At 38.0% G+C, this 17,689-nt stretch overlaps 1 protein-coding gene across 3 annotated transcripts in view; it reads right to left on the reverse strand.

Annotated features, from left to right (window-relative positions):
- Positions 1–17,689, reverse strand: part of gpbp1l1 (GC-rich promoter binding protein 1-like 1) — a 74,626-nt gene that overhangs the window by 40,753 nt on the left and 16,184 nt on the right. For 2 of the 3 annotated variants that reach the window (XM_067990154.1, XM_067990152.1), the window contains exons 2-7: positions 13,299–14,148; positions 11,894–12,012; positions 8,696–8,831; positions 5,840–6,138; positions 5,639–5,711; positions 790–977 (exon numbers count right to left, since the gene is read on the reverse strand). In XM_067990154.1, the coding sequence (XP_067846255.1) occupies positions 790–977; positions 5,639–5,711; positions 5,840–6,138; positions 8,696–8,831; positions 11,894–11,956 (759 nt within the window). In that variant the 5' untranslated portion in view covers positions 11,957–12,012; positions 13,299–14,148. The remainder of the gene's footprint in view (positions 1–789; positions 978–5,638; positions 5,712–5,839; positions 6,139–8,695; positions 8,832–11,893; positions 12,013–13,298; positions 14,149–17,689) is intronic. The other variant, XM_067990153.1, reaches the window with a different exon arrangement.

Below are 17,689 nucleotides of genomic sequence, written 5' to 3' on the forward strand. Positions count from 1 at the left end.
TGGCAGTAGTCTTAGAGTTAATAGGTCCAAAGCAAATCGCCTGACATTGCTTAAGAATTGTCCATCAGATGTACGTACATCAGTGAGATTTAGAACAAGTGGAGACTCAAGACTGCTAACTGCCTACTGTCTTGTGAGGTGTAAACTCATACCTCACCAATGGGAATTCTACTTGAGTAAATCAACGTATTGCTTGCATGTACGACTCAGTGTGTTTAACAAATAAACATGTCACATATATCACTCTCTCATGGGTTTTCAAATCTGTTGCCAAGAGTACTCTGCCTCATCAGATATAAAATCCAACAACTGATCCATGAAATTATTCTGTATTTTGCAATCTGACCTTCTTTAAGTTGCAATCAGAACATGTCCATTTAATTGTAAGAGCAATTAATGTCTAGTATTTGTCCCAATGATAAATTGCACTGTTCCAAATTATAACCCCCCCCCCAACCCACACCAAAATAATATTTGGGGAGATTTTTCATGACGGAAACGGTCTTCTAGAATCGGTTCACATCAGTTGAAAATACAATGCCTGAATCAATTTTTAAACAAAACAAGAAACAACTGAAGCTTCCCTTAAGCGTCAAAGTTGCCCAAATCCCAAGGTGAAGTCAAATCAAATTCTGAATTCACAGGAAACTGAGAATTCAAACTCACTAAACACACACATTATCTAACTTATGAATTATGTTGCTTTGTTTCATGATCAACATTTATTTACACCTCACACACTAAGCATGCGAAGATTTCGCAAAAAATCCAAACAATGGGTTGCTATACCTTTGTGGGAGGAGCTGCTGGTTTGGGTATTAGATTTTTGTAAACGCTTGGGCTTGCAGTGTTTTTGTTGCTGTTTGCAAGATGGTTTCCCGAGGAAGAAAAGCTAGTTGAGAATATTGGTTCCTCCTTCAAAACTTTTTTGATGACCTGCATCTTGGAAACCGGCTGCTTGGCACTTGGAGGATTTTCTGGGTTTAGAAGAATAAAAAGTTTAAATTATTTAATCTTTCCAAGTGTTCCTCAATTGTAAAATGAAAATGACTGCTATATCAACACCATATTTCTATGGTCCAATCTGCAGTTCCTGTCAAGCAGAGGACATTTACTGTGGTTCATACCAACAAATGCAAACTAGTGATCCAAGCTTCAAGCAAAGCTGAAGTGCAGCCAGTACATCTGCCTGAAGCAACATTATTCAATATATTTCACTTGTACTGGTAGATATAACAAGATAATAGTTTATCAGAAACCCAAACCCAAGGTTTCTAGCACAGTTCTAAGATAACTGTTTCAAATCCAAAGAAAAGTCAGGATCAGTTCAATCTCCCTGTTCAATCCACAAATTAGATTTAAACTCAAAAGGTGATTATGAATTGAAATTCAAAGCAGTGTGTTTAAATCTTCTATTTATTATTTATTGCAGAAGTTCAAACATTTGGAAGCTTCTTCTCCAGCAAGTGCCCAACTGTGACTTCACTTGTGCATTACATGATCAAACTGAAGCAGTGAGCCTTCAAAACCATAAAAAAGAACTAATTCATAGACTTAAATGATTTTCATTAGGTTGTATAAAGTGAAAAGAGCAGTTTAGCTTGAGAAAGTAAACTATTTTTGTATGTATTCTAACATATAATTGAGAGACCTGTTTAATACCTCGTAGTCTTCATAAGCAATTAAAACCCACTTATAATTTTGCCCTTTCAACTGTATAATGCTGTTATACTATCACACTTTCCTTCTTAGCCATAAGGATCACAACCTGTCACAGACCTCTCCAACACAGCCACCAATGGTACTGGACACAAAAGGCTGCTCAAACCTAATTTTGAATGCCTCCAATAGCTTAGTGGTTACTGATCCACACTGATCAGAAGATCAGTTCCCTGCGATGTTCAGGTATCTGATCTCAGCTCAGGTGGGAAGCTGCTTTGGCTACATTTGGGAAGGAGGGCAGGGGCTTCCCATTCCTAAACAATGTCCCATGTTGAGAAGATCTATGCATGGAGGTGTAAAGACGGGCTGAACTTGGCTGTTATCACCTCTAAGGTTGAATCTTCCCAATATCTAGGTAATATGTATTGACCAGGGATCAAACAAGAAACCCTTGTTGCTATATTTCAGCCTACTGTTTATATCATGTGTCATCCTCAACTTCAGAAGACGGTCCAATAAATAGTTCACTAAACCATGGTTTGGGCTATAAACTGTCAAACATTTATTAAACTCATATGGATGACAGAACAGGTCACACTTGGAACTGTGAACTGTTCTGGTCTCCATATCATAAAAAGGATATTGAGGCACTGGAGAAGGTGCAAAGATGATTTACTAGGATGATACCAGAACTGAGAGGTTATATCTATCAGGAAAGATTGAATAGGCTGGAGCTCTTTTCTCTAGAAAAAAAGACTGAGGGGTGACCTGATAAAGGTCTTTAAGATTATGAAAGGGTTTGGATAGGGTAGATGTGGAGAAGATGTTTCCACTTCTGGGGGAGACCAGAACTAGAGGCCATAAATATAAGATAGTCATTAATAAATCCAATAGGGAATTCAGGAGAAACTTCTTTACCCAGAGAGTGGAACTCGCTACCACAAGGAGTAGTTGAGGTGACGATCTTAGATGCGTTTAAGGGGAAGCTAGATAAGCACATGAGGGAGAAAGGAATAGAAGAGTATGCAGATTGGGTGAGATGAAGTTGGGGGGGGGGGGGGGGGGGGCGGAAGGAGGCTCGTGTGGAGAATACACCGGCACAGACCTATTGGGCCGAATGGCCTATTTCTGCTCTGTGCATTCTATGTAAATTGTAAATGGATAAGTGAACAGGAACAATGGCAGTATAGATTTAAAGTAATTATAAATTCTCTGATTAATACCCTTTGCATGACAGTTTGCTTCTACCTGTCCACAAAGTTTCTCCGTGGCCTATTTATTTCTCAATGATGGCTTCAGTAAGACTACCCAATTTTTTTTTTTAACAAGTCAGGCTCAAATACTTTTCAAAAAAAAATGACCAGGCCAAAAGAAATTGAATTATGTGTCAAACATATATATAGAAGCAAACTTAAATGCTTCTATTTGAAATGAATGGCCTGACTTCTACCTCAGGTACCTGACCAGACAAAACATCTATAATCTGCATCAAAACAAGCTGGGCCATTTTCTGAGCATATACTTGGCCTTTAATCCCATACAAGAAATGACAGAAAGACACTATCATAATACATCAGACAAAAATGCTTTTTTTCTCCCCACAGCATGCGCTTTGCCTTAATCACACAAAGTTCCTATTAGCATTATCTTTGTTTTTGGAGCAACAAATGGAGTGCTTGAGCTTAATTGTCCAATACTGCCTTGATTCTCCAACTTATAGTCTTCCGGGATACTGTATTGGAAGATGTAGGTGACCTCCATTTTAAATTAGTGATTGCTATCAAGGCAGTAGCCTCTACACCAGGGATGTTAAACGTAAGGCCCATGGGCCAGATCCAGTCTGCGGAGCAGTTTCATCCAGCCATCTGTGTGCTGTGCTTACAATTGCTGGGTCTCTATCTCTTGGGCACTGCTTCTCACAGCCCAGGAGAACTGTGCCGTTTAAATTTTGCGCCACGGTAGCCACCACCCCACCCTATTCCCCCCCACCCCCCCACCATGACGTCACCCTCCCACCAGAACAGAGAGTCGGCATTCATTTAGAGGTGACCAGAAGCTGTGGGGAGAGGTGCAGGCTGGGTGAGGATGAACAGAGACTAGGACACAGGACTGGGGAATAGGGGTCAGGAGATGAGGGCTTGGGCAGAAGAGAGACTGGGAAATGGGGGTCGGGGGCAATGTTCCCTCTAATTTTTCTCAGCCATGTGCGGAATGAATTTGGGTTTGTGCACTGATAAAAAGGCTGCGCACGACACTGTTTTAAAAAAAATCACATCTTTGAATAGAGCATCTTTTTAGAAAACATTATTTAGAGTATATAATACAGAACAAATGTACAAAATAATGGATAATTGTAACAATTTAAGGTTATATTGGCTAATAAACTTATATAATTTATGAAATGGGTTTCTTAAGTTGCCCTAAGATTGAACAGACCAGTCTCGTTATATTTTATTAAAAGTTATCTGATGGGAACGATTCCAATCAGTTTTTTGTTGAATCAGCTTAATGACTAATTCAAACAGAAATAAATTGTGTGCAATCAGAATTTTTAAATTGAGTCAGAAATGCAAAACAGCTGTCAAATCAGTCAGTGTGAATTTGTGGATAGGCAACAGTTTCCATTGAATCCTCAGCCGGGTTTAAAAAATTATTGCATTACAATTGTACATCTTGCAGGTCTCATTAGTTTTGGCTGCCTCTATGTAAGGCAGGGAGCAGGTGAAAAACCTGAACTGAGGGAGGCAACGGACAAAGATAAAGAGACGCAATCCTTGGGGCAACTGAGGGCTTTTGGATAGCAGTTGTATAAAACAATTTAAATCAACTTCATTGATTTGATTACAATGTACCAATGTGATTGAAAAGTATATTTTAGCACAATTGTAGAAAGATCTTTAATAAAAGTATTACGCATGATCTGTCAGAATTACTTAATTTGTAAATATGAAATATGGAAATTGATAAACGATTACAATGTGCCAGGTAACTTGGATTCATTTGTAGTTTACTTCAGAAGCTAACGTCGAATAGGATGGTGACAAAAACTGTTAATTGCACAAATCATAGACTCCCTCCAATGTTATTTGCTACCAATGCCTTAAATATGTTTGTCTTTAGAATAAAGTAACAGTTCTCCACAATTCGCACTGGAGGTGAAAAGCTTCCATTTAATTGAACACATCTCATCCGCAGTACAACGCTCCCGTCTAACCTAACATTAACTTCCGCCCATGCTGCAAAGTGGTTGGTAGCTGACGTCACCTCAGCAGCATCTCCACCAGAGAGCACTGGTTTGGTTCGCGGACAGAATGATGACATGCACGGCACACAACAAACTGCTGCGCAGCTTAGATGGAACAGTGGTTGGGGGGGAGGGTTGCAGAGACTGGGGCTTGGGGTGGGGGGGAAAGAGAGTGGAATGGAGTGGGATGCGGCAGGCATGAGGCCCAGCATTTCCTGCAGAGTCAGAAGCAACAGCAGCAACGGCAACACGGTGAGCGGTAGCAGCACTGAGAGGAGCAGGCTGCAAAGGGGTGAGTGAAACCTGGGGACCTTACTGTGGGTAAATAGTGAAAGATTGTTTCCACTGGTGGGATGAGAGGGGGAGACTGTCCTGGTCGTTAGGATTTTAATGATACAAATTCATAAATCTTGGAAAGGCAAATGTGTCCAATTTCTGCCACAGTGTGTCCAAATAATTGTTGCTGAATGTGGCCCTCTCTGAGTATCAGGCCCACCATATAAATTGAGTTTGACATCCTTGCTCGACAGAATAATTGCTTCTTGTATGAATAAACCTGCAGCTAATGTGGAGATTCACTTTCCACTAGAGACTCTGAAGAGTATACAAACTCATACACATCAGGAGTAGTTTTTAATCTGTGTTGTTGAAAGTTATAAAAATTCCAATATAATATTTTAAAGGCCTTGGTTGTGTCAGATAGATTTACGCAAATATCTGGCTTCTTCTTACCCCATACTCCTGCAGGTGTGCTGACGGGTCTGCTCTGGCTGGGCTGTTTTTCTGCATCGGGATTCAGAGATGGCTGTTTAAAGAGAGTTTATCCAAGATTATTAATCTATTTATTGTTTTTTATTGATGGAATTCTAACGTCTTAAGTACATATAACATCTCAAATGGGTTATTTGCTTAAAGTTACAAAAAAAAACTTACAAAGTCTTCCTCTTCAAACTGAAGTTTTTCATCTTTTTCCTCCTTTTTCTCTTCCTTTACCTCAGCAGGTAGCTTGTCCTGGAATCCTGAACTCTTTCTGTTGTGAAAGCTGCCGTTCCAGTGTCTATGGGCACTGCCGCCACCACCACGCTGATTGATTGCATCATGACCTCTAGTAACATTGTGCCAACCAGCACTTTCTTTCCAACCTTGACTCCCTACAAGATTAACTTGAACACCCTTAGAAACACCTGAATCCACAGAATCATGACGAAGCAATGAAGGCTGATACCAGCCATCTAAAAATAAAACATAAATTGCAAAATATTAGTCTTCTCACTAATGTAAACTGAAGATGTCTCTTCCATGGCATGAGCCCCTATTTCTGATTATGCAGTCTTCATTTTATTTCTTAACACTTTATAGAACCACTTCATCGTGAACAATGTGCATACCTGAAACCAATACTCAGTGAACTTGTAAATACATTTAACAATTCCATGCATGTAAATGACTCGAATCATCACGAGAAACAATTTGCTGTATAGCCCACTAACTGGCACCAATTGGAAATAGTTTTCAATCAACAATAGGCAACATGTGCTTCAGTTTTAAAAATGCAGGCAGCTTATGAAAACAAAACGAAAATATATACTACAAAATACATTATTAATACATAAATCAAACCCAAGATTATCTTGCTACCCTTGTACCAAGAATGGAAGGTTGAAAAATGCAATGTTGTCATAATCAAATACTTTTAGCACGTTACACAAATTTGACATCTATGTAAGACAACAAAATGAGAAAATAAGAAATGGCAACAGCTGTGGGGTGAAGTTCAAACCCAGCCAAAAATTGGAATTGATCAGGCAAAAGCAGCACAACAGTTCATGAATTCACGTGTGCTACACATGAAAAACCAACAGCTGTATTCAGCAGTTTGATTGTTGGTGCATTTTATTACGTTAAAAGGCGCTATATAAATACAAGTTGTTAGTTCAAAGGGGTACAAATTTCCATTCTGAATCAATGCAATTAGTTAATTGCCTTTTACTTTCTTCAGTGGTGTGAAATTTTGTACCCTATCACACCGAACAATTTAGTGTGTCTCGAGTTTTGTTTATAGGAAGCTTGTTCATGGATTGATATCAGTTAGGAATTTGGCAACTGCCTCCAAAACATAGCCCATCATTTTAAGATTTCCTGGTATTGTTGCAGCCATTTGTGAACCAACTACCTTGGCAGCTGTGTATGATTTGGAAGATATCAAACTTAACTGCTAAGGACGGTCTTCAAAAAAAAAACTGGTTTCACTTGAAAGGCATTAAACATATAAAAGAAATCAACCTCTCAGTGTTTGGCAAGAACTCTAAGAGACTTATTTCACAATTCTGCCTCAAGAAGGTGACAGAACAAAAGAATCTTTTAACCAGTCTGGTTTGTATAATACTGTATGTTACTACTTAGGTTCTTCTTTATGTTTATATTTTTGCTTGTGTAAATTATCTAAATGTAAATAAATTCAATCACTAGTTTTAGTCTGCAGAAAATGAGTATTATTTGGTATTTCTCTTTCTAGATTGACAGGCGACACTGGGAATTTTATCAAGTTCTAAGGCACAGTATTATTGCTAACTGTTAGTCCGAGGGTACACTAACTCAGTACAGTAAAATTAAGTTTCAGAGCATAAGTGCTGCAGTCTGCTAATGGAAACTATCGTCATGCGTTTCCATGAGAAAAGACTGCTGGAAAGCCTGAATCATAACACTGATGGGCTCTACATAATTTCAAATGGCCAGTGAAAGAAGCTAACCAGTGACATCTCTCACGAAAATGCAATAATACAACATTGAAGCAAGCTGTTAACCCTCTGGATTAGCTTGATAGAGAAAAGCAGAGACTAAATAGCAATTTCACTAATTCTATACTCTCAGCAAGGAGCCCCACTAGAAGCGAAAATGGGTCAAAGAATCAAGGATACGGCATTGTAGCTCTTCCTCCAACACTTGCTCTCTTTGAGCAGAGCTCCCCATTGTATCATGGGATGATAGAATTTTCCTTTACATGTGCACAGTGTATGCGAAAACATGTTCTTCACCTCCCCCCTCCCACTGTCTGGATTACCTTCTATCCCAGTCAATTGTCCAGTTAGTTATGTTTTTTAAGCCCAAGTTTTTCCCCCATGAAATTACATGGAAATCTATTTCAATACATTTCCTTTAAATGCACACACTCATCACTACTGTAAATGCTAACCAGTTATCCACCTACTCTGTGTAAACACTCTAAACTCTCTACAAATATTAAAACCATCCCAAAACTTGACACTATACACTTCAGTGTCATTCTGTAAAATTAAAAGTAATAACCTCATACAAGTAATTAAGCATAACCTTTCAGTTAGTAGGTCAATATAGTGATGGCCGACACTGCCACAAACTCTTGCTATTTCCACTGATAGTTCTCACATCATCCTGAACCAGGTTCTCTGCCACTGCAAACCATTCCTTCAGTTTTGAATGCATTATATAAAATGTAAAGTACAACAGAATGTGTTGGATAATTTAACGTGGCGTATGAGGGTATAGCCCAATCATAAATTGCCTTCTGAACCCATCAATCATGTTTCTGTTATATTTTTAGTTACGTTATTCTACGATTAAATATAATCACATTTCAAAATAAAACTTTGCTTATGCGACACATAAACCCTGGAAAGTGTAAAATTGATAAAATAATTGAAGAAAATTATTTACATAATTGAAAGCATTTTGCAATATAGTCTGTAACTGAAGTTTCTCCTTCCAGATTTTCATCTGGCAAATTAGAATTGTCTGATTGTTAACTTGTACCTTTCCTACCTCCGGCAGCTCTGAGTAGACCATTACTAAAGAATCCATCTGAAGAGTTGTGCCTTCGACGATTCACACCAAATCGACCGTCACCCCGAGCAAAATGATCACTATGTTTCTCACTGGTAGAAGAGGACTGTATGAAAAAGTTTTCAAAAAAAGTAAAATTAATTGTGCCTTCCACAATACCATTAAGTTCACCAATTCTGCTCCAAAAGTTGTAAACTTTTGTGAGAAAAACTTTGTTCAGTAAATCATTCTACTGCTGAACTGAAGGTTTGCCACAAAGCCTAACAGCTGCAATAAATTCTGGGTGAGTTCATTGAGTTAAATTACTGTTCAGGCTTTGTGTGCCCATTTCTTTTCTTAAAAAAAAAGGCAATTTAAGGTCAATTAAGAGGCTCCAAAATTCTAACTCCAATGTTTCCTTTGTTGAGCTTCCCTATAGATCGCAAATGACTACCTTTGTTTATATCATTTTAGTTCAAAGCGGCATAAAAATCTGAGTGATACTTGAAGTGTCATGGACAGCAAAGAGAGTTGTGACAAATAGAAAATACATGCTAGACATACCGTTTTTATTAAAATTAAAAGTATAATATACTGTCTTAATGGCAGGACCATTATACCATTACTTGGAGCATGTAAAGTTGGATTTCATGAAATGATGATCCAGCTCCAATCCCATCAATTTGTGTGAATCCCTATTATTCTGCACTGTAGAGTCTAATACAGCAAATAATTTAATTCCACATTAATTGATGAGCAAATTCACAGCAGTTACATAAAGTCTCAATTCCATGGGCCAGTGGTTGGCAGCAAAACGATGTACTCACTTGGGTTACCCACTTAGTAAATTCTTATCCACTTGGACATTTCTGAAATTTCTGGTAGTTTTGAGGTTGCTTGGGATTGGGAAGATCAACAGTTTAACTTTTCTTCTTCTTGTTACACAGCCTATGAATAATATCACCAAATAACTTAACTCAAATTGTTTCCCTTCCAGAATTTTGCGCCTAAAGTCGGGTCCTGGGATGTGCACGCATCATGCTAGTGACATTAACGTACATTATGTGTGTACACCATGACGCAACGTACATAATATCACCAGCACAACATGCCCTCGCCTCAGGATTCACTGGGAGCGGGAAAATTTCTGGTTTTTGAAGGTGAGAAATGGGCAGAAATTGATCCACCTAGAAAAATCAGGGAATCTATCAGTGGAAATTGGTAAAAAAAAAACTGTTTTTATAGGTCTCTAATTACACAATATTATTATACAACACCAAGCAAAATATATATTGAATTTAAAATCAGCTAAAAAATTTTGAACTTAAAACAAAAATCAGGAAAATAAGGCTGATCAGTCATATGTGACAACCCAAGTTTAACTGACAAAAAAAAAGGCAACGAAGCATTGCTCACCGACTGACGGTCAGGGAAACACAGTGTCCGGGAATGAGCCCAGTTCCTAATATGTAATCTCTAGTAGGGCGGAATAAAAAATGTCACCCATAGCTCAATGGTAGCACTCTCACCAGAGTCAGAAAGTTGTGGGTTCAAGTCCCACTCAATAAGACTTGAGCACATAATCTAGGCGGACACTTTAATGCAGTACTGAGGGAGTGCTGCACTGTCAGAGGTGCCATCCTTTGGATGAGACATTAAACCAAGGCCCCGTGTGCCCTTGCAGGTGGACGTAAAAGACCCTATGGCACTATTCAAAGAGCAAAGGAATTTTCCCCAGTGTCCTGGCCAATATTTATCCTTCAACCAACATCACTTAAATAGATTACCTGGTCATTATCACATTGCTGTTTGTGGGACCTTGCTATGCTCAAATTGGCTGCCACTTTGCCTACGTTACAACAGTGATTACACTTCAAAAAAGTACTTCATTAGCTGTAAAGCGCTTTGGGATGTCCTGAAGAGCACTAAATAAATGCATGTCTTTCTTTCTTTAGCAGTTAAAAGTTCTAATTGAAGTGCTATAACTAGATGGCAATGCACTGGAAATGCATTTATTCAGGTTCCCATATAAGCAGCAATTCTTAATTTGCTAAAAAGCATTATTATTTAAAGGTTTATTTATGTCGCTGCTACCTTCCAGCCAGGCCTATCTCATTCATATTGTCTGGTTTTAACTAATTCCCCTGCTTTCATTCGTCAAAACTTAAATGTTCACAGACGCATGCGTGAGCATCCGGACTCTAAATATTTAGGTCAATTCTGAGGAGGTTTAAAATTTGCTCTGTACATCCAAGAAACATTTTACACCAGGTTTGACACTGCAGTGTTGTTATAATCCTTGCAGCATTAAACCCAAGTGGTATAAAACTGCCTAGAGAGATTTTCACAGTACTTCTCTCTGGAGTTATACCTCAACTTCAGCGCCACTGCATCCCAAGAGATTTTTATTTAAAATGATATTGACAGTACTGTAGATTTTTCCAAGGGTATGCATTTATCTTCAACGATGCCTGCAATCTAATCTTTAGACTAGCTCTATATTGGTATCACATTACCCTTTTGAGAGGAAACATGATGCGATTTGTATGAATTACAATTATTAAATTTCAAAAAGGCCAGAATGCAGAGGTCCGAATAGAAGAATTAATACTGCTAAAACACTAGAAGCAGGTTTATTTCCAAGATGGAATGAATCTGTAAGCATAGATAATATTGAAGGTGCTGGCTGACATAGTTTGTTCAGTTAGGAATCCTACTTTTGATATCCAAATGATTAAAAGCAAGAGATTTAGAACAGACAGCAAGAGAAACTTCGGCACAAAGACTTGAGGCTGTGAAAATCACTTCTAGGGTTAGTGGTGAGGCAGAAACTAAGTCAACATTCAACATTAGATTGGGGATGAAGGGGTTTGGGAACAGGGCAAGCGAGTGTGATTTGGACTATTTACTTGCATGGAAGGTAAACATCAAACCAGATTACTTAGGCTGAATGGCCTGTTTCCATGCTGCAATTTCTACATATTTCCATGTATAATTATTCAAATTTCCTTTTATCTTCAACAACTAGTAATGACAATTCTATAATGATACTACAACAATATGTTCTGTAGCTTCAACAGAAACTATGCTAAGGTTTCCTCACTACAATTAGATGATTTTTTTTTTTGAGTAAAACATGTATTTAAATAAAACAAAATAAAATCTGAAAGACCAAATAATGTAGAATACCTTGGTTGAAGACTGAGAAGTGGAAAAATTAAGCCAAGCAGGTACAAAGTCATGCTGCGCCATTTAGGTCCAGTGTCTTCTGTCAGCGGAGTGAGGTATCAAACCTCATGGCCAGGATCCTGGAAAAATAAGAGTAAAGAAATGAAAAACAAATATCTCAAATTGACCTTATAACACTTGCATGTGTCAAAAAAAGGAATAATCCCATTCTAAGTAATATTTCTCATACCAACCTCAAACGATCAGTTCTCTGTCCATAATTCACCACCCTAAATCATATAATAAAATGCATAATCGAGGCAAAAAAAGTATTCACTCAATGGGTACTAGTCTCTATAGAGATAACCCTTGGAAGCCTAGTTTAGCAAGTGTCTGTTGAATCTTAGAGAAAAGCAAATCTTCCCATGTTTGGTCACCCTTCCGGCACTATTTGAGTGCAACAGCCGGTGGATTAACTAAGGAAAAAAACCTGCATTCATATCCATGTGCCAAACTGGAAGATTGTTTACTTTTCTTTTTTGGGAAGGTGGGAAAGAGAATGATATTTTAATTTTAAAATTCTGCTGGCTTTTACTGAGCTCTACCAACCGCAATACAGAGCATTTCCAACATATTTTACTACTTCCAAACAAAAGTTTTTCTTACAAGTGGAACTGCAACACAGACAATGCTACAGAATGTACAATAATGGATACCATGGAAGGATTACAAGGTAGATATCGAAGCAGTTCAGATGTCAAACTTCAAAATGACATAGATTTTAAATTTTGAGGATCTTTTCTGTTTTAAGGATGGTAACAACCATCAGGGTGAGCTTTCCATGCCCGACATCCTGTAGTGTGCATTTAAGAGGAATAATGATTGTGACATTACTACAGATGCAATCAAAATTCTCTGTTTAGTGTGTACTATACTGTATCTTAGGACTGTTACGAAAAGAATGTTCAGGTTAGTGTGGTCATTTCTTAAAGCAATATAATGCAAACTAACTGATAGCAAGTTTTCATGTCACGGCAAATTACCACAGATGGTCATTATACCGTTAAACTTTTCTACTTTACAATAACCAATCATACTAGCAAATAACAAACAGCATTTTACCACCAAACTCTCTCATTTAGCTATTTAAATGAGTCAAATTTACAATCCAAGAGCAATAAAACAAATCAAATTTGATGCAGAAGTAACAAACTTGACATTTTAATGTTTATTAAGAGCACATGAACAAGGAATTCTTGTGGATGCAAGAATTTCAATAATACTACGATACAATATTCAAGATTAGAAATTTACAGAAGAATGTTATGTAACAAAAAACATGCGCATTATTTGAAAACTGCAAAGTAAATTCAGTTCTCAGAAGATTAAACCTAAAGTAATACAAGCTCATGAAAAAACAGCTTACCTCCAAGCAGAGCTCTGTGGGCCCTCAGCTTTGATGTTTCCAGCAATGGAGCTTCCTTTCTCCCCGAGGCAGGTTTGCAGACTGTAGGAAGAGCTTGCAGGGTGATCTGGTCACTGAAGCACCAGAAGCAGCACTCTGTGCTCACCTACACCTCAATCCCACCTCAGCTGCTCATTTTACTACCTCCTTTTTCCAAGTGTACAAAATAATCTTAAAACCTACACCAGTTAAATTTTTTAACTGAGAGCAGGAAGAACTACGCTCACCTCATTAATGTTTTCAGTGAAATGACCCAGATGGAAAAGAAAAAAAATTACATTACATAAAATAACAAAATTAGTTACTTGTTTGTCAGCAATGATTTGATCACAACATAACCAGAAATAAAATGTGTACCCAGATTTTATTTCATCAATGTATTGGATTGTCACATTTACAAATTTAGCCGCATCATTTTTTTGTTTCTTCCCATATCCATCATTTGTATAGCTGGCTCTAGGATACACTGTATGTACTTCTGAAAGCCCTTATAGTGATTTTAAAGGCATCTGAATAGTTGCCATCCAGCATAACAGTATAATTCTAAATCTAACATCTACCTAAGCATATCCAAATAGGTAGCCAACCAAAACAATAAAAAAAACTTTAAAATGCTTCTGTCTCCTTGCAAGAATTTAGTCAATTTTTCCCACTTGTGAAAAAAATCTTGTCAAATTAACATTTTCTTTTTATATTTCAGAGCTGACCATACTAAAACTGACAAGCTACGTAAATTTCTTTTCAACCTCTGCAGCAAAACAAAAATATTTTCCCTGGTGCTTCCAGTGTAACTCTCGCATTCCAGTAATACCTGCAATAAAGCAAAACAATAAAATAATTCAGGTGGAGAATTGTAGTCTTCTGGAAACTGCAATACAAGTCACCAACATAATTTTTCCAGAAATACTGTGCTTAAAAAATGACATATCCTGAACAATAAGCAAAATCCAATTATGTGAAGACCAACGTCAGCTAGTAGTTAAGATTCATGTGGATCCTCCTGCCCAAAATTCACTTCACTTCCACTTAAAATAAACTGAAACCTCGCACAATGGAGGATAACCCCCTTCAACTGAAGAATTATTGTTGAAAGAAAAGCAGCAATTCTGATTCCGCGCTGCAGTTACTGTTGCATATTAATTTGCACAATGGTCATTTGCAAATCTTACTTGTATTTACCACATTTGAGCACCTTTTTTATATGATGCAAAATACAGCTACGAGATACAGATAAAAGACAGAATTCATTTTTGAAACCTACCTTGAGAATTCAGCCCTTAAAAGGATTTAAGTATTTACAAGTATAACGAATACACTTGGGTTCATTTCTACATACTATTTTAACATATAGCACAAGAAATGCATGTAATGCATAACTGAAAGATACATCTGATGAAGATTGAAGATGTCTTTCAATACACAAATGTTTAGAGAAGAGCTGTCAGCCATCACTTTTCTAAATACTGGAAAGTGCATATTCTCCCAACATGGATGGATTTTTTTTTAAAAAGATAACACTTCCTAGTAATTACTGTGCACAACCTGAAAAGTCACTTATTGTATCAGTTATTTCGTATACTTTTTTTAGTATCTTCAGTTTGTGTCCAACTGAGCAGCTACACATGACAGGTAATGTACATCGCTCCTTCAGGTTCTCAGGTACAAGAAGCGCGGTGTACTTTTCAAAACCTTTCCCATCAAAATTAGCCCCAAAAAAGGCTTTATGAGTTGCTCAGTGGAAATCTCAATCTTCCAGATAGAAAAATTACTGACATAATGACAAGTAATAACATGATAATTCAATAGTTGTTTGTTAAGTTCACCCGAAACATTCTTAGCACTTCTTCAAAAAAAATGACATAAATGCACCTGTGAAAAGAATCATTAGAAGTATGCACAAATCTTTCAAAAAACAAATACTAGATGAGAGAGCAGACTCAGAGATGCAAATTTTACAACCATTTTACTAAAACCGCCTTCATTTTCAATTGAAAATATCGCCAATGCTTTGTCACCTGGGCATAAATTTACGCAAGTAGTCTCGAGCTTATCCAATATCAAAAGTAATCAACAAATATTGTATAAATATATCTACTGTACGCAGACATCACACTTTGTTCAGTATCTGTAACAATATTAAAATATTGAGTACTCCTGAGCTGCAGCCGAAAGCGAACTAGTACATTCCATTCCAACCTGCAAAGTTCCCTGACTCAACAATTAAACTCTTAATTTCTTCAACGTGTGCTTACTTTGTGACCTTAAAAGGGACACAATTCCGCCTCAGCAGAGTAGACGAGCATTACATGGCATAATACTCCTACCTTCATAAAATAGTATCTCACCTGACCTACTGCAAGCAATGACACAAGGATTCAACGATGGTTGTAAAATTTAAGTACAAAATTTGTTGAGGTGACTTATATTTCAAGCTCACTCGTTACCTTTTTTCTCATGCCCAATGTAAAAGTTCATTTTAAAATGCAAGCCCTCACTTGCTCGGAGCCAAAACTTGACCTTGTGCACAAAATAATCTGAGACATCAGGCTACAAGACAATCAATGAACCTTTTTTACCGTTAAGGTATGCACTGAAAGCAGGACTGATGACCTCTTAATCTCCATGAGTGATGGACAAATAACACTCTGACAAACCATATATCACTGGCTAAGAAGTACAATCAAATTTATTGAGAAATACTGTTAACAGGAATGATTAAAACAAAGCAGATCGAGGATATTAAAAGAATACTTGGTTTCTTACCAGCATTTTAGACTGTTTCAAAGTAGTAAAAATTACAAAACCACAGCAATTTTCCTAACTTGACACATGTCTGTGAATAAAAGCTTTATGTGGAACTGAACTCCATGGAGTGCTCTACCAGGTTCCAGCACACACAGCAGCACAGCCAGGTAGGAACTGCAGAATCCAGACCATTTGCCCGGGCTAAATGCGTTTTTCTTCCCTTAGAAATCAAACTTTGCGAAGAAGTATCCTACACAATTAAACAAAACTGTCAAAGTAAGTCTCAAAAGGTCTTCCAGAAACCAGACAAGCAATTCATCTACACCCTGATAGAGCGTCTGCAAATATGGCAGATAGAAACAACTGATGACCTAATGATAAATAATTATTTCTAACACCTGGATGAACTCTGCATCTACCACACATTAAAGCAGTCCACCTTAACAAATGATTCATCCACTTTTGAAGTTGCATCTACACATGTATTTTTCGCAATACAGAAAAACAAAGACACTGGAAAATTTCTCCAACCATACAGTTACAGAAGCGACAACACTGGCAAGAAGGAAATTGCCCACGTATGTCCTATCAATAAAAAACAGTATAAACCCAACCCAGCAATTACAGCCCTTTCAACCTACTCCCAATCAGCAGCAAAGTGATGGAAGGAGCCATCAAACGTGCTTTCCAGCAGCACTTACTCACTAATAACCTGCTCAGCCAGGCTCAGTTTGAGTTCTGCCAGGACCACCTGGCTCAGGACCTCATAACAGTCTTGGTCCAAACATCGACACAAGAGCTGAATTCCAGAAGTGAAGTGAGAGTGACTGCCCTCGACATCAAGGCAGCATTCAACTGAGTATAGCATCAAGGAGCCCGAATAAAACTGAGGTCAATGGGGATCAAGAGAAAACCCTACAGTGGATGGAGTCATACCTGGCACAAAGGAACCAAATCATCTCAGCCCCAGGACATCAATGAAGGAGTTCCTAGGTTCAGCTATCTTCAGCTGCTTCATCAACAACCTTTCCTCCATCATAAGATCAGAAGCAGCTGTTCGCTAATGATTGGGAATGGAGCTGAACACTGCAATTACTTAGATAATGAAGCAGTCCACGCCTGCATGTATCAAGACATGGACAACAACAGGGCTTCGGCTGATGAGCGGCAAGTAACATTCGTGCCATACAAGTGCCAGGCAATGACCATTTCCAAAAAGAGAACTTAACCGCCTCCCCACGACATTCAATGGTATGACCATCGCCGAGTTACCATTGACTAGAAACTCAACTGGACAAGTCACATAAATGCGTGGCTATTAAAACAAGTCAGAGCTGGGTATTCTGCAACGAGTGGCTCACCTCCCAACTCCACAAAGCCTCACCGCCACTTCAAAAGGCACAAGTCAGGAGTGTGATGGAACACTCTCCGTTTGCCTGGATGAGAACATTCAAAGACAACAACTTGCATTTATACAGCACCTTTAACGTAATAAAACGTCACAAGGAGCTGGACACTATCCAGGACAAAGCAATCTGCTTGATCAGCACCTCATCCAGTAGCCAAACATCCACCCCCTCACCACCAGCATACTGTGGCTACAATGT

Source organism: Heptranchias perlo, chromosome 9 (genome assembly GCF_035084215.1).
Source record: "Heptranchias perlo isolate sHepPer1 chromosome 9, sHepPer1.hap1, whole genome shotgun sequence".
Classification (NCBI taxonomy): Eukaryota; Metazoa; Chordata; class Chondrichthyes; order Hexanchiformes; family Hexanchidae; genus Heptranchias; species Heptranchias perlo.